The 26,058-nt window shown below is 43.6% G+C and overlaps 2 protein-coding genes across 3 annotated transcripts; one reads left to right on the forward strand and one right to left on the reverse strand.

The window, feature by feature from the left end:
- The first annotated feature begins 5,529 nt into the window (after nucleotides 1–5,529).
- Nucleotides 5,530–13,215, forward strand: LOC120056027 (BTB/POZ domain-containing protein 2-like). Of its 2 annotated transcripts, XM_039004159.1 has the most exons (9): nucleotides 5,530–6,017; nucleotides 6,193–6,312; nucleotides 9,568–9,724; nucleotides 9,949–10,054; nucleotides 10,260–10,457; nucleotides 10,576–10,768; nucleotides 11,014–11,101; nucleotides 11,410–11,556; nucleotides 11,712–13,215. In XM_039004159.1, the coding sequence occupies exons 1-9, from the start codon at nucleotides 5,545–5,547 to the stop codon at nucleotides 11,871–11,873; spliced, it is 1,644 nt and encodes a 547-aa protein (XP_038860087.1). In that variant the 5' UTR covers nucleotides 5,530–5,544; the 3' UTR covers nucleotides 11,874–13,215. The 2 variants fall into 2 exon arrangements, with proteins under 2 accessions (XP_038860087.1, XP_038860088.1); XM_039004160.1 differs by lacking the exon at nucleotides 6,193–6,312.
- On the reverse strand, nucleotides 13,214–21,837 carry LOC120056026 (elongation factor 2-like). The gene is made up of 14 exons (XM_039004158.1): nucleotides 21,715–21,837; nucleotides 19,869–20,083; nucleotides 18,948–19,129; nucleotides 18,442–18,653; nucleotides 18,069–18,247; nucleotides 16,683–16,788; nucleotides 16,284–16,536; nucleotides 15,905–16,100; nucleotides 15,656–15,779; nucleotides 15,248–15,490; nucleotides 14,676–15,029; nucleotides 14,273–14,455; nucleotides 14,017–14,149; nucleotides 13,214–13,781 (listed from the first exon to the last, which is right to left on the reverse strand). Exons 1-14 carry the CDS (start codon nucleotides 21,715–21,717, stop codon nucleotides 13,588–13,590), a joined length of 2,577 nt encoding a protein of 858 aa, XP_038860086.1. The 5' UTR covers nucleotides 21,718–21,837; the 3' UTR covers nucleotides 13,214–13,587.
- Nucleotides 21,838–26,058: the final 4,221 nt, after the last annotated feature.

Below are 26,058 nucleotides of genomic sequence, written 5' to 3' on the forward strand. Positions count from 1 at the left end.
CAAAGGCCACGGCCCTTGCAGAGCAAGGGGCACACTACATCTAGGTTTCAGAGCAAGTGACGTAACTGATTGAAACGCTACTAGCGCGTACCCGCTAACTAGCTAGCCATTTCACATCCGTTACACTGACACAAAGACAGAAAACAACTACCCACAACAAACAGGTGGAAAAAGGCTACCTAAGTATGGTTCTCAATCAGAGACATCGATAGACAGCTGCCTCTGATTGAGAACCACACCCGGCCAAACACACAGAAAAAGAAAACATAGAACACCAGACATAGAATGCCCACCCCAACTCACGCCCTGACCAAACCAAAATAGAGACATAAAAAGGATCTCTAAGGTCAGGGCGTGACACTAAGGGCCTACGGTACTTTAGTAGTAGCAAAATACATGTGGACTTGATATCACCTGGTAATGGTTAAACAGGTGAGGGTATATAAAGGAGAGAATTACGACACAAACATTACACTCTGCAAGAAGAGAACAGAGTCATTCAGCTTGAGAATGAAGACTACTGTGGTTCTGCTGACGTTGTTGTGCTGCTGTGTGTCTGGGGCACAGGTTCAGAGAGACACTGAAGATGGAGGCGGTGGGAATGAGCTAGAGATAAAAACCCCCAGAGATATTTAACTTTGAAGCCTCATCCTGCTCTCAACAAACCTGCCAGCCTGACACCCATTCTGTTCTGAGAGACATGGCCGATTACTCCTTCTGGCATTGACACAGGCCTTGCTGAGACTGAGGTGTTCCTAATAGGACACTGTATACAATAACAGAATTAAAATGTTTTATCATATTTTGATGTTCAGTGCCCTACAACCCTTGTATTTCAGTCCAAGCAGTGGAGCTAGTTGCTGTGAAAACCAGAGCAAATGTTACTGAGAAGCGGGTAGAAGAACTGAAGAGAGAAAATGAAGGCAATATGAGAGACAAATGAGGGAAAAAAAGTTTGTATTGAGAATATAGTTGGTAAGTAAACTATGAACATACAAAAACCAGAAATGTACTGTAATGTGTAAAATATGTAAATTTTACCTACACTGTAAAAACAAATCTAGATGTTTCAACTAATTATTATCAAGTAATTGGTTCCACTGCCTTTTTTTTTTAGTTCATTCTACTTTTCGGTCCAAGTGTTACCTGAACAAACCAAAAAAAGTATGTACAACTGGTTACACACAGTGCTTTTAACAAGCAATGTTTTCAACTTACATATTTGACACACGTTGACATACATTGTGTAAGTTCATTTATACAGTAATTATTATTCAACATGCCCCCACCAGGGATTTGAACATACAACCTCTTGGTTCATGACATTCTGATCTTCCTGCTACTCCATCATGTCTGTCATTTGTCAGTTAATCTATTCTCTCATCATTGATTAGATTAACTTATTTCAGCAATTTGAGGTTTTTCTGTATAGTTGTTTAATGTTGGTGGGTGGAGCATATTACTGTTTTAATGTAACTCCTTAATCACTATGATAAATGAAATTGTTTGTCTTGAGTATTCTTTTAACAGAGCGGAGAGTTACTTTGATGTGCAAAGTGTAGCAATACAGGTGAAATCAGTCATTGACACAGATATGGTGAATGTGGCAGGAAGACTGGAATGTCATGAAACAAGAGGTTGTGAGTTTGAATCCTAGGTGCGGACATTCAATGAATTGAATATGAATTACTGCATAAATTAGCAAGCACAATATAATCATGAACATATGAGACAATTTATCCAAACAATTTTAAGTTGACAATTTTTGCCTACATTATCTCAAGTTTGGGCCTAAAATGTCAAGTGTCAGTGTGCAGCGGGTAGGACAGAGTCAGGCGCAGCACACAGAACTGAGTAAAAACGTACTTTACTCGAATAAATCACAAACTAATTCCATACAGGTACTATTATTCCAGCTCGACACAAAAGAGCGACCTCTTAACAAAGAACAAACACGCACAAAACCATGTGGGAACCAGAGGGTTAAATAGGGAATAAATTATAACGTAATGGAAACCAGGTGTGTACAATCAAGACAAAACAAATGGAAAAAGAAACGTAGATCGGTGGCGACTAGAAAGCCGGTGACGTCGACCACCGAACGCCGCCCGAACAAGGAGAGGTACCAACTTCGGCGGAAGTCGTGACATATTTTTTATTTTTTTCAACTAACACTTGGACAGAAAAGTTGAGTAAACCAAAAAAGCCTGTGGAAGAAGTTACTTAATAATAATGAGTTGAAACAACAACCAAACATTTTTTTACAGTGTACTTTATGTTTGACTACTGGTTATATCTCGATTTCCCACTGATATAACAATGTTGTATTTATGTCATTGTAGCCCAGGCAGTTAAAATGAGAGTGTCGGAGACCCAGGTGAACATGTTGAAGAGAGAATGAAGTATAAAAACAGTAATAGTTTCCCGTTGTTGTACTGGGAATTCTTGCTTGACACTGAAGAATAAGGTGTTATGAATAACCCCAATAATGTTTTTACATATTAAAATGGCTGCAGATCCGAGTTATTCTATAACAAGTGCAGGAAATGAAGCAGTAGAACATTTTAGGTGCCGGTTCTCACCTCCGGTGAGCTCTTGCCCAAGTCAAGCACTGACATTTATATCTCAAAATCAATTATGTCATCACTAAAGAAAAACCTAAAGACCCAGGTGGACATGCTGAAGAGAGAGAATGAAGGAGCAATTTTCTAAATAAAGTCATTCTTTCTCTTTATGAGGTAATGAATTATTCATAATGAATAATTTAACCAGATGCAGATGTTAAAATGTTGCTAATTAGAATGGCCAGCTTGTGTTGATCATGGTGATTATGTTTTTATTTTTATTTTATTCTGCATGTGTCACGCCCTGGAAATAGAGAGGTTTTTATGCTCTATTTTGGTTAGGCCAGGGTGTGACTAGGGTGGGCATTCTTGTTTCTTTATTTCTATGTTTTCTATTTCTTTGTTTTTGGCCGAGTGTGGTTCCCAATCAGAGGCAGCTGTCTATCGTTGTCTCTGATTGGGAGTCATACTTAGGCAGTCCTTTTCCCTCTTTCATTTGTGGGTAATTATTTTCTGTTTAGTGTCTGCACATGACATAACTGTTCGCGTTAGTTTTTGTTACTTTGGTCGAGTGTTTTTGATATTAAATAAAAATCATGAACACTTACCACTCTGCGCTTTGGTCCACTATTCCTTCTGACGACGAGCGTTACAGCATGGTAATGATATGCTGATAATTACGAGTGCTTTATGAGTGACTACACAGGCCCAATGGAATATCCCATATACTGGATGTACTGCCCAGGCTTTCAGCATTTAAAAAACGAAAGAAGAGAGCTAACATCAATGTTTAATTTGTGTCTCAGTCAGGAAGGTGGATTTCTCAGCTTCGCTGCTTGCATCAGGAGAAGGAAACACATGACCCTACAATGCTGAAACTTCACAAACATCAGCAATGCCTATAATTCAAACACAGGTAAAGAAAACTTGTCAAAAGACAAGTAAATGCAAACTATTAGATCTTCAAGCCATTGATCACTTTATGCAAACAATCTGTTTTTGATCTGCAGATGAGAAACTCAGTTTCTTACACAGGTATATCAAATCGTAACGCAAAGTGTTACCCAACTTTAAACATGTTATAAAACTATTCATAAATGTTACCCTCATATCTCTGTTGCTGGAGGTGGGAGATGTGATCTTCATGCAACTGTGTGTGAAATCATGGGTATTTGACAATGTAAACCACCACAGCACCATCACTGGCCACCTGCTGTTCACCAGGTGAAAATGAAAAGATTGTTTAAAGATTCCACTTCATTTTGAACTGTGCATATGATAAAGAGATGATGAAGGAGCACATTGTAAAGACAAGATGGCAGAGGGGTTTAGGTATATATCCCCGGCTAAATCTGCATTGATGAAGCCATGTCTGCATATAGCTCTACGGTATCTCTGGTCATGTGTGTCAGAGGCAGTCTGGAGCAACAGCTCTGCTCTGTATGGTCAGTCATTAGGAAGTCATTCAGGATAAGGTGGTACAGTCTGTTTTTCAAAAGTTATCTGGATTTTGCCTATCAGTTAGGATTAAACGCATATAAATAGAATTAGTAGAATGGGGACTCCTATTCTATTTCTATGAAATTAATACAATCAGGCGAAATCCAGAAAGATATATTTTGAAAAACTGGGCCCAGAGATGTGTTGGCACAGCAGATTAATCACTTATTCTAACAATGTCTTTATTACCTCAACATTGATAAACATATTATAATGTCTCTTTGTTTCTCATGTATCACTGACTGAACTCTTCATTTGATTCTGAGTCCTAATCTTCATAGCTAAGTATTAATACACCTTGCGTTCCAAGAGTCAAATGATATGCCACTATTTCCTTTTTCTCTCTGCTTCCTTAATAAAACAATGGATCAGGACAATTTGTAAATTTCAGACAAACAACCAATCAGCCAATTAATTATGTAATTTGTATAATGCTTTTGAACATTCAGTCATTTGTTGTTGAAGAGAAAAACCAAGAAAATGTAAATCCTTGTAAAAAAGGAAGAATAATGTTTTTTTCTGCCCCTGTCTCAACTGAATCTATGCATCAAGTACTTCAGAGACATGGAAACAACTGCTTTATTTAATTCAATCAATTTAATTGAAAACGTTTAATTTTCAATCAATTTAAATGTACTTTGTGTAGGTTATCATACTATAGTGCGAGGCTTATTACCTGATGTGTTGTTTTGGCACAACTGACATCAAATCATTAAACCAGTTGAGGATTATCTCTCACTTTCTCATGTAACCCTACTTCCGCCAGATGACGCTATTACGTCGTTTGTCAAATGAAGTAAGAAATAATAGCGCCATCCGGCGGCACGGGATTTTTTTCTCACGTTTTGCACTGTACAGCTCACTCAGAGATTGCCCTCTCTAGTTCAAGGTAGAGTGCATAATACCGGATATTTATAAGGCCCGAGGGGCAGTGGTATATTGCCAATATATTGGTGGTATATTGCCAATATACCACGGCTAAGGGCTGTTCTTATTAACGATGCAATGCGGAGTGCCTGGATACAGCCATTAGCCGTGGTATATGGGTTATATACTACAACCCCCAGAGGTGCCTTATTGCTATTATAAACTGGTTACAAACGTAATTAAAACAGTACAATATTGTTTTTGTCATACCTATGGTATACGGTCTGATATACCACGGCTTTCAGCATTTGGGCTCCAACCACTCAGTTTTTATTACTGGATAATCTAGGGTCCGTTTTACATTTCCCTCCACCTTGGTTGTGGTCAGGAGGGGAGATGATCATTTGATCCTGGATCTGGGTCTAGAGGCATCCTGTCTGGAGCCTATGGTTCTTTTTTATTTTTCGTTATTTTTGTTATATATTTTATTTTTAATAAACAAATATAATAACAAATATGCAAACATCTGTTACAAAACAACCTCTGGTTCAAGTACCCGACCGTGTTCCGTTTATGTATACGTCACGCCCCTCCCACGATCTTCAGATTCAAGATGGCTACTGGGGACTACAGCGGCAGGCCTCCCTCCCTAAATTTCCCCGGCCCAGGGCCTTTGGGAAATGGCCAGCCCAGCAACAGTGGTTATTCAATGCCTACGCCTGCAAGGCGCCCCAACCCGCAGTCGGGGCCTGGCGGAGAAGAAAGCGCCGGTGTTGCAGCTGGAACTCCACCGAATGTGCAGAACTCGATTCAGCGAGCGTCAGCTCAAAGCGCTGCGGCAAGGGGGGCCTCCGGAGCAACGGCATCGAATGTTTCCGCTGCAAGTGTACCAGGAACCCATTCCTCACTGGCGTCAGCACCACCGGCCGCTGCTGTTTTGGTTTACCGGGAGCCCGTGTACAACTGGCAGGCGACGAAAAGCACCGTAAAGGAACGGTTTGCTTTCCTGTTCAATAACGAGGTTCTGAGTGACGTTCATTTTCTGGTGGGGAAAGGTATGGGAGTGCAACGGATACCCGCACACAGGTAAGCGCGAACGTACATTTCCTTATTACTATAGTTTGTCTACAAATGATGGTTAGTAGAAGAAAGTAAAGAAATTCGTCTAATTTACATGTTTATTAATCCAAGCGAGTTTAATGCATCATGTTAGTGGTGAAAGGCATTGTTTTGATTTGACGATGGCTTTGGTTTTGGTAAGATTCGTTCTCGCTGTGGGCAGCGCAGTCTTCGATGCCATGTTCAACGGGGGTATGGCGACCACCTCAACGGAAATCGAGTTGCCAGATGTCGAACCAACAGCCTTTCTGGCATTACTGAAGTAAGAAGTACTTCCTGGTTTAGAGACGTTACAATCATAATAGCGCAAATGGTCGCATCCAAGGTATTTGACAGTTTATGGCCATATAGTATGCAGAACCCAGGTTATTGGTTCCACCAAAGGCTGTTAAAGACAATTTTTTCTTAATCTGAGAATGTGGTCTGAGGGTGTGATGCAATTGCTAAGCCTCTGGAGTAGAGGTCGACCGATTATGATTTTTCAATGCCGATACGATACCGATTATTGGAGGACAAAAAAGCCGATACCGATTAATCGGCCGATTTATTATTTTAAAAAATATATATATATATATATATATCACACACACACACATTTTTGTAATAATGACAATTGCAACAATACTGAATGAACAATGAACACTTATTTTAACTTAATATAATACATAAATACACACGCACACAGCTCTGAAGTGACAATGATACTGAAGAGTCTGCGTAGGAGACAAATACTCTCAACTGTTTGAATAAAAATAGAGTTTAAGTTACCTGTGTTGAATGTTGAAAACAAACTTTAATTTCTATATGCAGGAAATCCTATTTTAATAATGGGCATGGTAAGAATTGACAACCAAAGTGCGAGTCATAATTCCCATGACACCTAGAAAAGTCTGATAAGCGGTTCCTTCATTTATTCCATAGGATATTTTTAGATTCACTTAAAATAAGGTCTGTGTTTCGTGTAGGCTTACATCACCGTGCCAATTTTATAACTGTGTAGATATCCATAGGACAAGGTAACTCTGATCAATATTGGCTAAATATAAGCGAAGATTAAAAAAAAAATTGTAGAGTGGATTTATGAAAATGTGTTGACAAACATTACCTTATCCTAGTGAGATTTACACGGGTATCAAAACGTCGAGGTGGTTTAAGCCTGCACGAAACAGACCTTATTTGAAGTAGATCAAGACATTCTCTATGGAAGACATGAACGGTAAAATAACGAAGGAACCCCTTTCAAATTCAGCCGCAAGTTATTACAGGAATTATAACGCGTCGACTATTTCTCTCTAAACCATATACCTTTGACTAATCTGGAAAATATCACCTCGAAAACAAAACGTTTATTCCGTTCCGTATTTTATCTAACGGGTGGCATCCATGAGTCTAAATATTCCTGTTACATTGCACAACCTTCAATGTTATGTCATAATTAGTTCGCAAAGAGCCAGACTGTTGCATATACCCCGACTCTGCGTGCAATGAACGCAAGAGAAATGACACAATTTCACCTGGTTAATATTGCCTGCTAACCTGGATTTCTTTTAGCTAAATATGCAGGTTTAAAAATATATACTTGTGTATTGATTTTAAGAAAGGCATTGATGTTTGTGGTTAAGTACACATTGGAGCAATGACAGTCATTGATTGATTGTTTTTTATAAGATAAGTTTAATGCTAGCTAGCAACTTACCTTAGCTTACTGCATTCGCTAACAGGCAGGCTCCTCGTGGAGTGCATTGTAATCAATGCAAGATTGGATCCCCCGAGCTGACAAGGTTAAAAATCTGTCGTTCTGCCTCCTAGGCCGTCATTGAAAATAAGAATGTGTTCTTAACTGACTTGCCTAGTTAAATAAAGGTGTAAAAAAATAAATAATAAAAATTAAAAAATCGGCGCCCAAAAATACCGATTTCCGATTGTTATGAAAACTTGAAATCGGCCATTCCGATTAATCGGTCGACCTCTACTCTGGAGGCATGCAGACGCCAACTCAAACTCTGTACCACATTGCAGTGCGCCTCAAAGTTGTATAGCCCCATATTGACATGATTGGTTGACGGTAGGTAGGGGCAGTACATCCTGTATTTACACACTCGCTTCCTTGACAACTTCCTTAACAATAGCTGTGCTCTGCTAAGCGCAAGAAGTATGAAAGCCCTGACGTCTGTGGAGGCTGAATCACAGTAAATGTTGCATGGCCACTTCAGATGGTGGATTGACCATGCAGGGCCTTTAATGCTTCCAACACACCGACAGCGTCGTTGCGCAAAATAGTCGCAGCATCATCTGGATATGTATGCAACAAAAGTTCAACATTCACCTTCTTCTACATTTCTGTCAAACCGTCTACGCATACAGTTTGACACATGTGTTCGATGAATCTACACCAAACGCACTGCAACTGCCTCTGCTACGCAACGCAAACGCAGCGTTTTCATTGGAAATGAATGTAATTGTGGTGTACCAAAATGCAATGATGCTGTTGGTGTGTAAGCGTATGTCCTCTAAAGGCCACATGTCCGCATGCTTCCCAGCCGAAACAGTTTGGAAGAGTTTGCATTTATTATGATGACATTTTTGTTCGGGCACACAACATTTTTTTCTCAAGGCCAGCTGAAGTTCGGGAGCCGAAGTATACGCCCCTTCGTCTGGGATTGGTCAACTGTCGGAATTCTTTAATAAAGTTTTTGTTGTTGTTCAACAAGAGATAATAATGCACTTTTTGTGGTGTACCAAAATGCAATGATGCTGTTGGTGTGTAAGCGTATGTCCTCTAAAGGCCACATGTCCGCATGCTTCCCAGCCGAAACAGTTTGGAAGAGTTTGCATTTATTATGATGACATTTTTGTTCGGGCACACAACATTTTTTTCTCAAGGCCAGCTGAAGTTCGGGAGCCGAAGTATACGCCCCTTCGTCTGGGATTGGTCAACTGTCGGAATTCTTTAATAAAGTTTTTGTTGTTGTTCAACAAGAGATAATAATGCACTTTCCCCCCCCCCCATTGAGAAATACTGCACCAAACATTCTAACTAGATGTAAAATTGTGCGTCTAAGATCTCCTTGGCAAAAACGTCTAATTAATTACAGATTTATTGCGTTAGATTAATTCAGACTGTTTTGAGGAAGTGTATACTGGCTACGGCGTCTCAAAATGGACAAACGGTACTATTGCTGCCTTTCTCTCGTTTCTTAAACGAAGGTCTTTTTAAGGGAGTATGCAAGCACACTCGTTCGCCTATGCGACTTCCGCCAGCCGAACTGAAGCAAGACACGCACACACAGGCTAGCACACGCACTCTACACACACGTACATTGTAATATTGTTGTATGGTGGTATTATACATTCTGTATTGTAGATCTGTAGTGGTGTTATATGATGTAATGTCTTTTGTTTTATGTGTGATGTGTCGTAATGTGTATGTACCCCAGGATCCCTAGTAAATACAACATACTGACGCCTTAAGATTAAAGGTCCCCTGCTATCAGTAATCTAATCTTGTCCCCTCCAGGTTCCTGTACTCTGATGAGGTCCAGATAGGGCCTGAGACGGTGATGACCACTCTGTACACAGCTAAGAAGTATGCAGTGCCAGCCTTGGAGGCCCACTGTGTGGAGTTCCTCAAGAAGAACCTGCGGGCTGACAATGCCTTCATGCTGCTCACTCAGGTCAGCTACTACTGTACTGTCTGACTGGGATGCATTCTCTAAACAAGTCAACCAGTGCCTGATTGTGTGGCCTGACCCAGTATCAAAATAACTCTGCTACAGTTTGTCTGAACAGCTCAAATCAATAGGTCAGTCCCAAAACAGGAGTTGCGTAGGTTCTTGGTCAGTTCATGTTAAGTAAACTGCTGTTTACTGTGAGTCTCTGATCGATGTGTGTGTTTCAGGCTCGACTTTTCGATGAGCCCCAGCTTGCCAGCTTGTGTCTAGAGAACATCGATAAGAATACCGGAGATGCGCTCGCAGCTGAGGGTTTCACTGACATAGATCTGGGTATTGTAGTTCACTCTACATATGGTAATGCATTCTTGAAATGTGCATGGCAATGTTTGTGTCTCATGACGATTGCTCTCTCCCTCCTCTCCTTTTCACTCTTTCCCCTTCTCCTATGTCTTCCCTTCCTTCCCTCTCTTCTTCCTCTCTGTCTTCTCTCTTTCCCTCTCTTGTCCACTCCCTCCATCTTTCTACCCTCTCTCAGATACTTTAGTGGCTGTGCTGGAGCGGGACACTCTGGGGGTGAGGGAGGTGCGTTTATTTGTTGCGGCGGTACGCTGGGCAGAGGCAGAGGCCCACCGGCAGCAGCTACAGCCCACCCCAGAGAACAAACGCAGGGTCCTGGGCAAGGCCCTCGCCCTCATCCGCTTCCCACTCATGACTATCGAGGAGTTTGCCGCAGGTAGCACACACACACACAGAGAGACAGTCAGTCATTTTTGCACACTGTATGTCTCTCTCACGATCTCAGTCTCCCTCACTCTGACATGTCCTCCTATCCCTGCTGTGTCTCCACCCAGGACCGGCCCAGTCCAGTATCCTGACAGACAGGGAGGTGGTGAGTCTGTTCCTTCACTTCACGGTGAACCCAAAGCCCCGCGTAGAGTTCATCGACCGGCCTCGCTGCTGCCTACGGGGGAAGGAGTGCAGCATCACACGCTTCGGACAGGTGGAGAGCCGCTGGGGCTACAGTGGGACCAGTGACCGTATACGGTGAGAACACACACAGATCAAATTAACTTTGTGTGTGTGTGATAGTTAATCTCAGAAATATTTCCTGAGGACATAATCTATCCCTCTTATCCCCTCTGCTGTTTTAATATTCCTCTTCTTCTCCTCTCCTGTTTTAATATTCCTCTTCTTCTCCTCTCCTGTTTTAATATTCCTCTTCTTCTCCTCTCCTGTTTTATTATTCCTCCTTCTCCTCTCCTGTTTTAATATTTTGCCTCTTCTCTCAGGTTTTCAGTGAACAGGAGGATCTTTGTGGTTGGCTTTGGCCTCTACGGCTCCATACACGGCCCCACAGACTACCAAGTCAACATCCAGGCAATCAATCAATCAATCATATTTGATTTATATAGACAGAATACATTGGAACAAAGACTCCCTTCCCTCTCTGGTATTTGTCTCTCCTAAATCATTGATGACAATATATACGTTCCTGTGGATAGATATATATTAGCAGTGTGTTTGTGTAGAATGTGTGACCTTTGCGTCCCAAGTGGCACCCTAATCCCATTATAGTGCACTACTTTTGATCAGGGCCAATGGGGCTCTGGTCCATAGTAGTGCACTATAATGGGAATATGGGACCAGGGAGATAGTTTCTGTAACGTTTCCCTCTCTCGTCCCAGATCATTCACACAGATAGTAACACAGTGCTGGGTCAGAACGACACAGGTTTCAGCTGTGATGGCTCATCCAACACCTTCAGAGTCATGTTCAAGGAGCCGGTGGAGATCCTACCCAACGTCAACTACACAGCCTGCGCCACACTCAAGGTACAGGCTTACTGTACATCTGTCACTGTACATGTTTGTTTAGGTTGGTGTTATTTCCTCCCTGGATAGGTGTGGTCCTGTTCTGGCTGTGTAACCAGTGATTCCCTCTTTATCACTTCAATCTCTCCTCTTCTCTTCCTCCATGTCTTTCTCAGGGTCCTGACTCTCACTATGGGACCAAGGGAATGCGTAAGGTGACTCACGAGTCGTCCTCCACCGGCACTAAGACATGCTTCACCTTCTGCTACGCCGCGGGCAACAACAACGGCACCTCGGTAGAAGACGGACAGATCCCTGAAGTCATCTTCTACACCTAGTCCCCTCTAACCTCACGGTCACTGGACTGCTGAGAGACTCTGGCCCTGTTAGATTATGTAACAATTGCCTATCTACCCCGTGGCCCTTCCTTAGTCTGATTGGTTGGATTGTGGGATGTAGTGGAAACCACGCACCCAGTTCTGAAGGTCTTTATCCCTCTCTCAACTCCCCCTTCCACTGACCATGGAGAGGGGTCTGTTTGATTTGTTACTTTGACGAAAGGGAGGACTGGGCCTCTATACTGGGGTTAAAACCCGGACTGGGAAGAGTCATAAACTGGTCAGAACTATTGACTCTTACTTGGGAAAAGGAGGAAAGCTTGACATGTATTTACAGAACCACCCCTTGTATGGTCTGTCCGCCGGGAGTGAGATGCATCCAGCTACGCCGATGTATATACGAACTTAGTTACACTACCAATCAGGATCCATCCGATTGATCAGTGACCCACCATGCTTCCCTGACTTAAATTCCAGTCCCTAGCCCTTTAGGATGCACAAAAACAGCTTTAGACAATGTTTTTAACCATCAGGTTAAAATGTTGTCTTTGGACTCATGTCATTTGCCTTTACAGGATGTTCTACATGGATTTACGCAAGGCTGCAGGATGTTCAGCTCTCTCTACCACTACGAAAGTCAGGTCCATAATAGCCACCTTTGGCAATGAGCAAAAAAATAACTAAATTGGAGCTGTATTGTATGGAAATATTCCTTTTTACTAATGTTTGATCGAGGATAAGCCTTTTTCTAAATTTAAGATTAAAATCCCTAGGGCAGTCTAAGGCCGATGTTGATTGTGGAGAGTTTTGGGCTTAAATGTTCTGGTACTTAGAAGGAAAACAGCCCCATCAAAGATCCACCATAGGTAAAAGCATCTTTATTTCCCAAAGCCATTAATTACACACCAGCTCATCTTGATCAAGGGTGCAAATAAGTATGGACCAAATTAACCAAAGCCATCATAATATACAGCTTCCGATTGAAATGTAGGTCATTTCCACCTGAGAACATACAAATGCAGTCCCCGCTAAGAGGAAACATTGCCTTTAAATTACAATCACACTAAAGCTGAACTTTGATGCAGACTGAATTGATAGTGTCACACACTGCTGGCCAAGGATCGTTAGCATGGGTCAAATGAAGTATTCAGGGAACATTACAGAAATAGTTACTGGCACATTAATGATTGTATAACGAAATTACCTTGTTGCACCAAAATTGTACCATTTATATACTAACAATCCTCTGGCTGTCCTGATCCACCATCAACTCATAATCACTAGTTACCATTTTCTTTATTTCAGACCATTCAAAAGCCAATAAAGACATCCACTCCATGTACAATTTCTATTCATCTTTATTATGATTGACATTTCCATCCTTGGATTGATGTCACCAGGTTTCCATTTAGGCAAGCGCTACTGCGCACAGTGCACTGTACAGTCCCATCCCTCACTCGTACAATGGAGGAATAGAAGGGGGGGGAAAAAGGTCAGACAACCACTAACTTCCAAGCCCTAGCCCCTTCCCCTGGGCACTGTGTACATCTGAAAGGGTCGGATAGGTATACCATAAGCAATATGCCAATAGCGTCACGTTACCCTCCGATAGGCTAGGTGAAATCTTCCACATATTGCGTATGCCTACCCAATCATTCTCAATCTACACAAGTGGGGTGGGGGTTGTAGTGACTAGGGGGAACCAGGACAACATTTACAATTTGTCCAGGTAGTTGTCCAGGGCCGGGATGCCCTCTTTCAGCCCCTTGCGTTTCCTGGTCTCGGCCACCACAATGGCAGTCTTGGTGGTGGGGTCCTGGGGATCTCCCTGGAGGATCTGCCAGTGGTCAAACACACACTGGGGGAAGGCCTGGCCACCCGTGTTGGAGCGCAGGTCAGCGGTGAACCCTGGGGGCGGGGGACGGAAAAGAACAGTTAACGTTTGAGGTCTATCTGCCAGTAGTGGTCCAACACCCTGGGTCAGAGTTCAATGTGGCACCTCTAGACATTACCTATCAGATAAGAATAAATGTTCTGCACAGGGCTGGGTCAGCACGATTTAATTTATTTTTTCTTCAAATGTACACTGAAATGCCAATTCCCATAATTCGTCCCTGGTAAGCTCCAGATAGAGTTAACTCACCAAATGACTCGTTGACAGGCAGGTAGGCCTTGACGATGAACATGGGCGTGCCCATCACCTGGGACTCCTCGAACACATGGCCTCGCTTCCTGTTCAGCACACCGTAGATCCCACCCACTACCTGCTCTGGGCACTGCAGAGACAAGAAACGCATTATTCAGAAACATCATAGTTGATCACATTTAGACCCTTATAGCCTAGCATACAATTCAAAGTAAGAAAGTGGTCAGGTTAGTGGCAAAGTAGTTACACACACCTGGATCTCCACTAGGTAGACCGGCTCCATGAGTCGTGGCTGGGCGGTGAGCTGGCAGGCATACAGCACTCTGCGGGCCGTGGGGATGATCTGTCCGCCACCGCGGTGAATTGCGTCTGTGTGCAGGGTCACGTCATGGATGTCGAAGCGGACTGCACGCATGTTTTCCTCACACAATACACCCTGTAGGAGGGTGGAAGGAACTGCATGTCACAACTCGGGACAGAAATGACTAAGTAAACTAGGTACCTGCAGCATGGCCTACACTGGAGATTCTAACCTATTTACACATACAAACTGAAGACATGAATGTAGATTTAAACTACAATGCTTCAATGAGCTTTTGCAAGGAAAACTTGACTTGTGATGCAGCAGTTGGTTATCAAGCTCAACGCAAACCCACCTCCTTGACAGCCCACTGGAAGCCAGCCACAACGCTGTCCTTGATCTCATTCAGGTACTGGACTCCCTTGGTCACGTCCATCAGCAGGTTGGGTCCGGTACCGTCGGGGCCGAAGCACCAGATCTTACGGGCCTCCGACACATCCCACTCGTACTTGTCAGCCAGGAAACGGGCGCGGATTTTCAGCTCCTGTCGGGGGCTGACGTCCCCCTTCTCGATGTCCTCGGCCAGGCCGTCAGGGAAGGGTTTAGCCCGCATGTACAGACGGTTGTGCTTGTTTGGGGACTTGGACAGACACATCACTTCAGACTCCTCAGACACAGTCTCCCTGTAGGACACCACTGGATCAGATTTCTGTAAGGGTGAGGAGAGAGTTGTGACTCAGGTTAGGACAGTGAGTTAGTCCACATATCTCCACGACTCATCTTACCATGGCAACAGAGCAAAGACACGTAGATTGTCAGTGGAACACAAAATCACCTCTGTAGTGCACCATTGCTTTCTCCAAGTACAGTAGTCTCCCTCTTGAGTACAATCTTGTTCCCTATGCCCTGTTCCTCCCCCGCCCTCACCTTCAGGGGAATGCCAGCGTGGTCCTCCTCCAGATCCTTGAGACAGATCTCCAGATGAAGCTCCCCGGCCCCGGCGATGATGTGCTCTCCAGACTCCTCGATGATACACTGCACCATGGGGTCAGACTTGGCCAGACGCTTCAGTCCCTCCACCAGCTTGGGCAGGTCAGCAGGGTTCTTTGCTTCCACAGCCACTCTGACCACAGGGCTGACGCTGAACTTCATCACACGCATGTTGTGGGCCTGTTGGACAAGCATATATGATGTAAGAAATATTCATCCATTGTCCGTTCAAAATGGCAACCCATTCCCTAGATTGGTCACTACTTTTGACCAGAGCGCTCCAGTCATAAAAAGTCAAAGCCATCTTGAGTTTTGCTATAGTAAAACATGAGCTGTACAACCCACCTGTTCAAATGTGGTGATGGTCCCAGTCTTAATCAGATACTGGTCAACTCCAACCAGACCAACAATGTTCCCACATGGTACATCCTCAATGGGCTCCACATAACGCCCCATCATCAGAATGGTCCTACAATGGTAGAGAGAGGAGACAAATGTGAGAGGGATGAAGGGGAAGAGAATATACACAATTTAAAAAAAAGTTGTAAGTCACACGCATCTGCTGTGCTAAAATGGTACCCGGCCCAAACACACCTCTGGATGGGCTTGATGTAGAGATCTTCTTTCTTTCCAGGGGTGAAGTTTGGTCCCATGATGCGCACCTTCAAGCCGGTGGACACACAGCCAGAGAACACACGGCCAAAGGCATAGAAGCGACCCTTATCTGTGGTGGGCACCATCTTAGATATGTACATCATCAGGGGAGCCTTGGGGTCGCAGTTCTTGATACCTGAGAAGATGTTAATCAGAATTATGATACCAGACTTTATATCAACTAGGAAATGTGATGTCTAATCCTTTGCTAGTTGACATGGACTGTTACTTTATTTTGGATGTTGTGTGAGACATCAAAATAAAGCGCCAAGTGTGTCTTGGCGTGTAAACTGGGCTGGCTGAAGTTAAGAGCCCTCACCCATGGCGGCCTCGTCGTCTCCTGGTCCCTCGTAGAGCAGCTCACAGCGGTACTTCTGGGCGGTGACAGGGGAGGGCAGGTGGATGGTGATCATCTGGAGCAGGGCCTCTCCGGCCGGGAGCCAGCGACGCATCACTGCCTTCAACAGGGGCTTACCCTCCTTCTCCTTGTCCTCGGAGTCCAGCTTGATGTCCAGCTTCTCTATCAGCTTGGCTGTCTCGTCCTTCTTGAAATTCATGACAGCATCAAATACCTGGAGGGAGGAAGGGAGAAGTTAATTACCATAAAAATATGTATATTTTATTGGTCAATGAATTACATATAATCAATTAATGGTGTTAAGCAATGTAACTAGTTAAAAATAGCATAATGTATCAAAACAGTTGGGGGGGGGGTCACCTTGAAGATGGGGTCCAGGACCAGCTGAGAGAAGGTGCGGGGCAGCTTCTTACCGTCAGGGCCAAGGTTAGACTTACTGAACTTCCCAGTGGCTGGGTCAAAAAACCTACCAGGTGAACATCACACACATTTAACATTCACATTGACAGTTCAGTCATTTAGTAGACTCTTATACAGAGCGGTGCACATTTCAAAAGTGCATTCAACCCAAGTTGCAACCAGGGTAGTGGTCCAGTCCAATTGAAATCAATTTAGTGATTTAAATCATGGAATAACTTCAAATAAACTATCCTTATCAGGTTTGAGAAAATAACCCCCCTTCAATAATTATAACTTTCATTTTAGTTTACTTCCTGAATTGACTGACTAATTCGAATGGACCTAGACCCCGTTTGCAAACAAAACCTTTTGGTAAAACGGTCTTCAAAAATAGCTTCCATCTGCAAAACCAGTGCTATTAAGAGTCAAGGAAAAAAGACAAGTGCAACAGTTAACTTCATATCACTACGACAGCCAGGAACTCGCAAGCATTTACATATAGTAGGTTACGATCAGCCGTGACACGTAAACAGCCAAAAACAGGAATTATTTGCAACACGTCAGATTGTTTGCCAGCATAGGAGAAGAGTGCGCACCTGCAATTTAGGCTCCCAAATGGGTTTACTGTGTCTTCAACCCTTTGGTCTTCCTCAGGTCTCCATACAGAGACAAACACTGTACATATGGGGCTGCCTGTGTCACGCCACATACCTGCAATCACTTTTCAATATTTCCACGCCCGCACCTGTGTGCGTGTGATTGAGAAAGCGAGAGAGAACAGGCACACTTAATTTAATTCGTCCGAAGTGCTGGGGTAGGCGGAGTTGTCCCTTGGAGCCATTTCATTGGTCCTAAGGTACAAGCACTGCCTAACCAGCACAACAGGCGTTTTTAAATCAAGTGCGCCCAGAGGGAGAGAGAGAGAAAGTGCATTCCAGATACATTTAGTGCAGCTCTGTGGAAATAGTTACTAATTCACATTGGTGTGGTTCATGAGATGCTACACTTCTCCAGACAGCATATTTATCTATCCATCTATCTATCTCTATATCTATATATACACACATCTGACAATCTGCACAGAGAATGTCTATCTGGAACACACCCAGAGTAAGTGTGTACCAGTCTACCCGCAATTTCAACATTGAGTCTTCACTTGTGCATGCATCTTTTGGTCTGTCCATCTAAACGCACATCTTGTTCCAGTACTGTCCGGATGAATACTCCCTCTGTCCGGAGATTATTCATCATGTCCTCACATCTTACAGAATATTTCTATGTACAGTAGTAGGTCATCATGTACAGTGTGTAGACTATGTACATCATGTACTGTGGGTGTGCATGTACCTCTCTCCCCACAGCTTCTTCATCATGTCCTCCACCTTCTTACACCTCTCTGCTGATCCCAGCTGGGTGTCTTTGCCGGCAGAAAACTTTGTCACGTACATCTCAGCAAACTGCTTTAGAGTGAAGGCCCAGCCGTGGAGGCCGGACCCAAACCCCACGGTACCAATCACAGGGTCAATCTGAGGGAAGAAAAATAGGGCCAGGTCATTATCCGTTATGTCAAACATGTTTCCCTATGATGAGTTTAGGGGACTAGTCCCATTTACATCTGTCAGTTCAACTGGACATGGGTTTCTCCATTGCGGTGTAACAAGCATGTTAGACGTCCGTTTAAACCACAGAACTCTGTTGACGCAACCCGTGCCAGTCTCACCATGATGGCACCCATTGGTCCCGCTTCATCCTCTCCGTAGGTGGCGATGATAACGTTGACGTTCTCCACGATGCGCTGGAAGGTCTGGAACAGGTCCTCAGGCTCCAGCTGCAGCTCCAGCAGGGCCCGGTCCATCTTGTTCATCATCAGCACAGGCTTGATGCGCTCAGCAATGGCCTGCCTCAACACAGTCTCTGTCTGCACACACACACCTGACCATGGGAGAGCGAGAAGTTGTTAGATGAACAGGTTAACCTAGTAGTTACGAGCATTGGGCCAGTAACAGGTTGCCGTTCGAATCCCTGAGCAGACTAGGTGAAAAATCTGCAGACATATCCTTGAGCAAGGTACTCAACCATAATTGCTCCTGTAAGTCCCTCTGAATAAGAGCATACGCTAAATGACTACAATGAACATGAAAATCAAGAGTGGGAGAGGCGACTGGGATAAAGAAAGAACACAAAACAGCAAGAGACCGAAGTATAGAGACAAGACCGTGAGTGTACCTGAGACACAGTCGACCACCACCAGTGCGCCGTCGGTGACCCTAAGGGCGGCTGTAACCTCTGAGGAGAAGTCCACATGGCCCGGTGAGTCAATCAGGTTGATGAGGAAGCCAAGCCCATCCTTAGTCTGCTTGATGAAGGCCATGTCGTTTTCCCCCAGCTCATAGTACATCGAGATGGCCCTGAGAGGAGCGAGGGTAGAGAGAACAGGTGAATTATATACTTTAATGTGGTTGTTTGTCTGAAACCAAGCATCCCAGTCAGCTGTGGGATGCAGACAGGGATAGTAGAAAACGATCACTTTTTTGGCTACTACATGAGTCATGTGTTATTTCACAGTTAATGGCTTCACTATTATTCTACAATGTAGTAAAAAAAATTAATAAACCTTAAGTAGGTGTCCCAACTTTTGACTGGTACTGTAGTTTATCTGAATAGTACATGTACAGCAATAGGATAGGCCTGGAATACCATATATACCTATGAAGTCGGTTAACCAGTACATTAACATTATGAAAGTGATCAGTGTTTCATGACTATGTACATAGGGCAGCAGACTAATGAAAGTGTGAGAGCATATGACAACCTATCATACAGCGATGGGAAAAGGTGCTCAGAAGCCACCCTGAGTCAACAGATCACATGGAGGGGCAGCACTCACTCTTCAAGTAAAATATATACATTTACTTTGCTCTTTCACATTTATTCCGGTGAACGCTAACAATTTTAACTTTAAGCGCTTCACCCCCCCAAGCAACATACATGAGATTCAAACAGGCACTCCTGGGTTGTATTCATTCACAATGAAAGGGAGGCAACTAGACTGAAACAGAGGGACTACCGGAACTTCTCCAATAAGAAACCTATTTTTTTGTTGTAAAACATTTTGCAACAGAATGAACACGACCATGTACTACTTACGTGGACTTGATGGTAATACAGCGCTCCTGCTCGTCTTTGCGAGTGTCTGTGAAGCGTGTCTCTCCGGCGCGAGACCCCGCGATGATCCCGGCTTTAGACACCAGGGAGTCGGTTAGCGTGGACTTGCCGTGGTCCACGTGAGCGATCACCGACATGTTACGGATGTTGGATTTCTTGTCCATGATGGCACGGATCTGGTCCACTGTAAAGTTCACCTGAGAGACAAAGTTCCACATAATCAGAATACGGTAAAAGAGAATCTGTTCCTAGTCTTGATAACTAAACTGGCTAAATTAAATTTGGGGCAAACCAACTCCCACTTAGTCTCCCATTAACATCAGTGCACGACTAAGTGAATATTCAAGTCGACTATATGTACGTGATTAAATGCATTTGACATTTCTTAACAGCAGCAACCCTGGTCAAAACCCTAAGAGCAATAAAAGGCAACACAGAAAGAGAAATGAGCTATGATGGACTGACTGTCCTATAGAAGCACGTAAACATCTTTGATAACCCCATCTAGCTAGAGGAGAAAGGGGCTACAATGCATTGATGACCTAGCTCTTATACAAGGCACATCAGAAAAGGGATGCTGATTTCTGCATTAGGCCTAGTCTTCTGTTCAAATGGGGTGAGGTGATATGTTATCCATCTTGGCTGGTGACATGATAGTAGCCTGCAGTAGTCTGACGAATTCAACAGACAATTTAAAAAGGGGAGGGAACACCAGCTGCCAATATGCCGCGTATTTGACCAATAAAGAATAATCTGTTTTTAAATCTAGCTATATCGGCAGCTGGCTCGATGACTCATGTAGTCGTGGCAGTCCTATTCTGTTGATGAAGGCGAAGAGATGATTCTTTGAGTTGAACCAGCCAGCGTTGGCGCATACGCCGCCCTAGACTTGAGTAGAGGCCTTTTTGATATAAGCAGTGACGCACGCTACTTGGGAACTGCCCATTTTGCACAACTGCATCACGCTGTACTTGTTGGCCTAAATTTGAGCAATCCACCACATAACGACCTAACTAGAAGTCATGCCACCCTGGACCCAATAACTGACGTTTAACTGCCAACGTATACAACAAATTTGCGCGTTAGCTATCTAGCGCCACACTAGAATTGACATATGGGCCAGTTTGCTACCATTACAAACGGTTTTGAATATCGAGGTTGCCAATGACCCTTGTCAAACAGTGACTAGCTATAACGTTTGTGGTCAAAAACAAAGTATTACCCACAAAAAAATTATAGCGGGTGACACCTAGAGCAGCGTTTCCCAAACTCGGTCGTCGACATCGGGACCCGAAGGGGTGCACGTTTTGGTTTTTGCCCTAACACTACACAGCTGATAACTAATCATCAAGCGTTTTAAAATTTATCAGCTGTGTAGTGCCATCTCGCAAAATCCAAAACGTGCACCCCTTAAGGTCCCGAGAACTGAGTTTGGGAAACTCTGGCCTAGAGTTAACTGGGCGGACCCAGTTATAAAACCCCTAAAGACGGTTAGTTTGATAGTAAAAACCAATATTTGACATCTGCGTAGATACAAACAGCCACTATATTCCTTAAACGAAATTATATGGAGAAAATTGGTAACTGTAAAATCATAAAATCTAATTTGGGGGTTAATTTAGCTATGTCCGCCGCGGTTCTCTAAACATCGTCATGCAGTTCAAACAGGGAGCATCCATCTTGGGTGCACAGGAGGCTGCTTCACCCGGCCCGGTTCCTTTCAACTGGCCACCGGCAATGTGGAAGGAGGTCTACAACTCTTTACCCATGGACAACACTGAATCTCCGGTCCACCGAATCATAGCAAAACAATTCAAAATCAACTTACCATTTTGCCTGATGTTTGTAGATAAACTTTTGGTAAAATTAACACTGCGAATACACCGCCTTCCTCGACCAAGGATAGGCAGGAAAGAGAACGCTTATGACACCTTACGCTGCTTTATATCACTTCACGTTCGGCTGCAACGTGGACTCAGGGGAAGACGTAACATAGTAAATGTAAATCTGAATATTCTTATAATTATTGTGATATGTTATGTTTCGTATGATGTGTATTAATCCAATTCGCATCATATTTTTCGATTTACCCTTCGCATGATATGTTACGAATTGAGATTTGTACAATATGTTTGGAATTTCCCGAAACGTTTGATATGTTATGAATTCTAATTTGTCGTCGCTAACGCTAGGTGGCTAATGCTAAAATTGGATATGTTTACTATATTACGTCTAGTGTATGAGACCAGGTTGTCGTTGATAAATGCCGTGCGACGTGCTATGACATGGCTATGACATGTTATGCAAGCCCGAATCCACAAGGAGGCAGTATTAGTCCAGAAATCTTTTATCAAGCCACAGAATCTCATGTTATTGAATGGAGCACAATATAAGGTATTGATTGCATTGTAGATTGTAAAAATGGTCAACCCTCCACAATCTTTAAAGATCGGTACCGACAGAAACATGAAAGTATTTGAGAGGTACAGTTGAAGTCAGAAGTTTACATACACCTTAGCCAAATACATTTAAACTCAGTTTTTCACAATTCCTAACATTTTTTCATAGTAAAAATTCCCTGTCCTAGGTCAGTTAGGATCACCACTTTATTTTAAGAAAATGAAATGTCAATCAATCAAATTTATTTATAAAACCCTTCTTACATCAGCTGATGTCACAAAGTGCTGTACAGAAACCCAGCCTAAAACCCCAAACAGCAAGCAATGCAGGTGTAGAAGCACAGTGGCTAGGAAAAACTCCCTAGAAAAGCCAGAACCTAGGAAGAAACCTAGAGAGGAACCAGGCTATGAGGGGTGGCCAGTCCTCTTCTGGCTGTGCTTGTTGGAGATTATAACAGAACATGGCCAAGATGTTCAAATGTTCATAGATGACCAGCAGGGTCAAATAATAATAATCACAGTGGTTGTTGAGGGTGCAACAGGTCAGCACCTCAGGAGTAAATGTCAGTTGGCTTTTCATAGCCGATCATTGAGAGTATCTCTACCGCTCCTGCTGTCTCTAGAGAGTTGAAAACAGCAGGTCTGGGAAAGGTAGCACATACGGTGAACAGGTCAGGGTTCCATAGTCGCAGGCAGAGCAGTTGAAACTGGAGCAGCAGCACGGCCACGTGGACAACAAGGAGTCATCAGGCCAGGTAGTCCTGAGGCATAGTCCTAGGGCTCAGGTCCTCAGAGAGAAAGAAAGAAAGAGAAAAAGAGAGCGAGAGCATACTTAAATTCACACAGGACACCAGATAAGACAGGAGAGATACTCCAGATATAACAGACTGACCCTAGCCCCCTGACACATAAACTACTGCAGCATAAATACTGGAGGCTGAGACAGGAGGGGTCGGGAGACACTGTGGCCCCGTCCGACGATACCCCCGGACAGGGCCCAACAGGCAGGATATAACCCCACCCACTTTGCCAAAGCACAGCCCCCACACCGCTAGAGGGATATCTTCAACCACCAACTTACCATCCTGAGACAAGGCTGAGTATAGCCCACAAAGATCTCCGCCACGGCACAACCCAAGGGGGGGCGTCAACCTGGACAGGAAGATCACGTCAGTGACTCAACCCACTCAAGTGACGCACCCCTCCTAGGGACGGCATGGAAGAGCACCAGTAAGCCAGTGACTCAGCCCCTGTAACAGGGTTAGAGGCAGAGAATCCCAGTGGAGAGAGGGGAACCGGCCAGGCAGAGACAGCAAGGGCGGTTTGTTTCTCCAGTGCCTTTCCGTTCACCTTCACACTCCTGGGCCAGACTACACTCAATCATATGACCTACTGAAGAGATGAGTCTTCAATAAAGACTTAAAGGTTGAGACCGAGTCTGCATCTCTCACATGGGTAGGCAGACCATTCCATAAAAGTGGAGCTCTATAGGAGAAAGCCCTGCCTCCAGCTGTTTGTTTAGAAATTCTAGGGACAGTAAGGAGGCCTGCGTCTTGTGACCATAGCGTACGTGTAGGTATGTACGGCAGGACCAAATGAGAAAAATAGGTAGGAGCAAGCCCATGTAATGCTTTGTAGGTTAGCAGTAAAACCTTGAAATCAGCCCTTGCCTTAACAGGAAGCCAGTGTAGAGAGAGGCTAGCACTGGAGTAATATGATCAAATGTTTTGGTTCTAGTCAAGATTCTGGCAGCCGTGTTTAGCACAAACTGAAGTTTATTTCGTGCCTTATCCGGGCAGCCGGAAAGTAGAGCATTGCAGTAATCTAACCTAGAAGTGACAAAAGCATGGACACATTTTTCTGCATCATATTTGGACAGAAAGTTTCTGATTTTTGCAATGTTACGTAGATGGAAAAAAGACGTCCTTGAAACAGTGTTGATATGTTCGTCAAGAGAGATCAGGTTCCAGAATAACGCCAAGGTCCTTCAGTTTTATTTGAGATGACGAATGTCAGAATAATAGTGGAGAGAATGATTTATTTCAGCTTTTATTTCTTTCACCACATTCCCAGTGGGTCAGAAGTTTACATACACTCAATTAGTATTTGGTAGCATTGCCTTTAAATTGTTTAACTTGAGTCAAACTTTTCGGATAGCCTTCCACAAGCTTCCCAGAATAAGTTGGGGGAATTTTGGCCCATTCCTCCTGACAGAGCTGGTGTAACTGAGTCAGGTTTGTAGGCCTCCTTGCTCGCACACGCTTTCTCAGTTCTGCCCACAAATTTTCTATAGGATTGAGGTCAGGGCTTTGTGATGGCCACTCCAATACCTTGACTTTGTTGTCCTTAAACCATTTTGCCACAACTTCGGAAGTATGCTTTGTGTCATTGTCCATTTGGAAGACCCATTTGCGACCAAGCTTTAACTTCCTGACTGATGTCTTGAGATGTTGCTTCAATATATCCAATTAATTTTCCATCCTCATAATGTCATCTATTTTGTGAAGTGCACCAGTCCCTCCTGCAGCAAAGCAACCCCCACAACATGATGCTGCCACCCCCGTGCTTCACGGTTGGGATGGTGTTCTTCGGTTTGCAAGCGTCCCCCTTTTTCCTCCAAACATAACGATGGTCATCATGGCCAAACAGTTCTATTTTTGTTTCATAAGACAAGTACAATCTTTGTCCCCATGTGCAGTTGCAAACTGTAGTCTGGCTTTTTTATGGGGGTTTTGGAGCAGTGGCTTCTTCCTTGCTGAGCGGCCTTTCAGGTTATGTCGATATTGGATTCGTTTTACTGTGGATAGATACTTTTGTACCTGTTTCTTCCAGCATCTTCACAATGTCCGTTGCTGTTGTTCTGGGATTGATTTGCACTTCTCGTATAAAAGTATGTTCAACTCTAGGAGACAGGTGTCTCCTTCCCTGAGCGGTATGACAGCTGCGCGGTCCCATGGTGTTTATACTTGCATACTATTGTTTGTACAGATGAACATGGTACCTTCAGGCGTTTGGAAATTGTTCCCAAGAATGAACCAGACTTATGGAGGTCTACAATCTTTTTTCCTGAGGTCTTGGCTGATTTCTTTTGATTTTCCCATGATGTCAACCAAAGAGGCACTGAGTTTGAAGGTAGGCCTTGATATACATCCACAGGTACAGGTATCAGAAGCTTCTAAAGCCATGACATAATTTTCTGGAATTTTCCAAGCTTTTTAAACGCACAGTCAACTTAGTGTATGTAAACTCTGACCCACTGGAATATTGGTACAGTGAGTTATAAGTGAAATAATCTGTCTTTAAACAATTGTTGGAAAAATTACTTGTGTCATGCACAAAGTAGATGTCCTAACCGACTTGCCAAAACTATAGTTTGTAAACAAGGCATTTGTGGAGTGGTTCAAAAACAAGTTTTAATGACTCCAACCTAAGTGTATGTAAACTTCCGACTTCAACTCCAGAAGTATTATGGTATCTCCTTGCCCTCTGGTTAGGGAGGGTAGGACTTTGACTATCGTATCTCCAGAACAGAAGCGCATGGAGCTAAGGAGTAGGAGCTAAGGGCTAGGGACTAGGGCCTATATGGGTTGTATCTGGACTGGGCCACTTCAATGGATGGAGTCACACACACACACACACACACATGTGCTTCCAATATATACAGTGGGGCAAAAAAGTATTTAGTCAGCCACCAATTGTGCAAGTTCTCCCACTTAAAAAGATGAGAGAGGCCTGTAATTTTCATCATAGGTACACTTCAACTATGACAGACA

Source organism: Salvelinus namaycush, chromosome 11 (genome assembly GCF_016432855.1).
Source record: "Salvelinus namaycush isolate Seneca chromosome 11, SaNama_1.0, whole genome shotgun sequence".
Taxonomy (NCBI): domain Eukaryota; kingdom Metazoa; phylum Chordata; class Actinopteri; order Salmoniformes; family Salmonidae; genus Salvelinus; species Salvelinus namaycush.

Bases quoted from the DNA above. Each gene is read 5' to 3' on its own strand.
- LOC120056027 (XM_039004159.1), top strand. From the start codon at position 5,545: ATGGCTACTGGGGACTACAGCGGCAGGCCTCCCTCCCTAAATTTCCCC. The intron at 6,313-9,567 runs GTAAGAAGTACT...TGTCCCCTCCAG, and splicing joins GCCTTTCTGGCATTACTGAA to GTTCCTGTACTCTGATGAGG. The intron at 10,055-10,259 runs GTATTGTAGTTC...ACCCTCTCTCAG, and splicing joins TTTCACTGACATAGATCTGG to ATACTTTAGTGGCTGTGCTG.
- LOC120056026 (XM_039004158.1), bottom strand. The intron at 18,248-18,441 runs GTGAGACTGGCA...TTCTTCCCTCAG, and splicing joins GACCAATGGGTGCCATCATG to ATTGACCCTGTGATTGGTAC. The intron at 13,782-14,016 runs GTGAGTTAACTC...CCCCGCCCCCAG, and splicing joins GCCTGTCAACGAGTCATTTG to GGTTCACCGCTGACCTGCGC.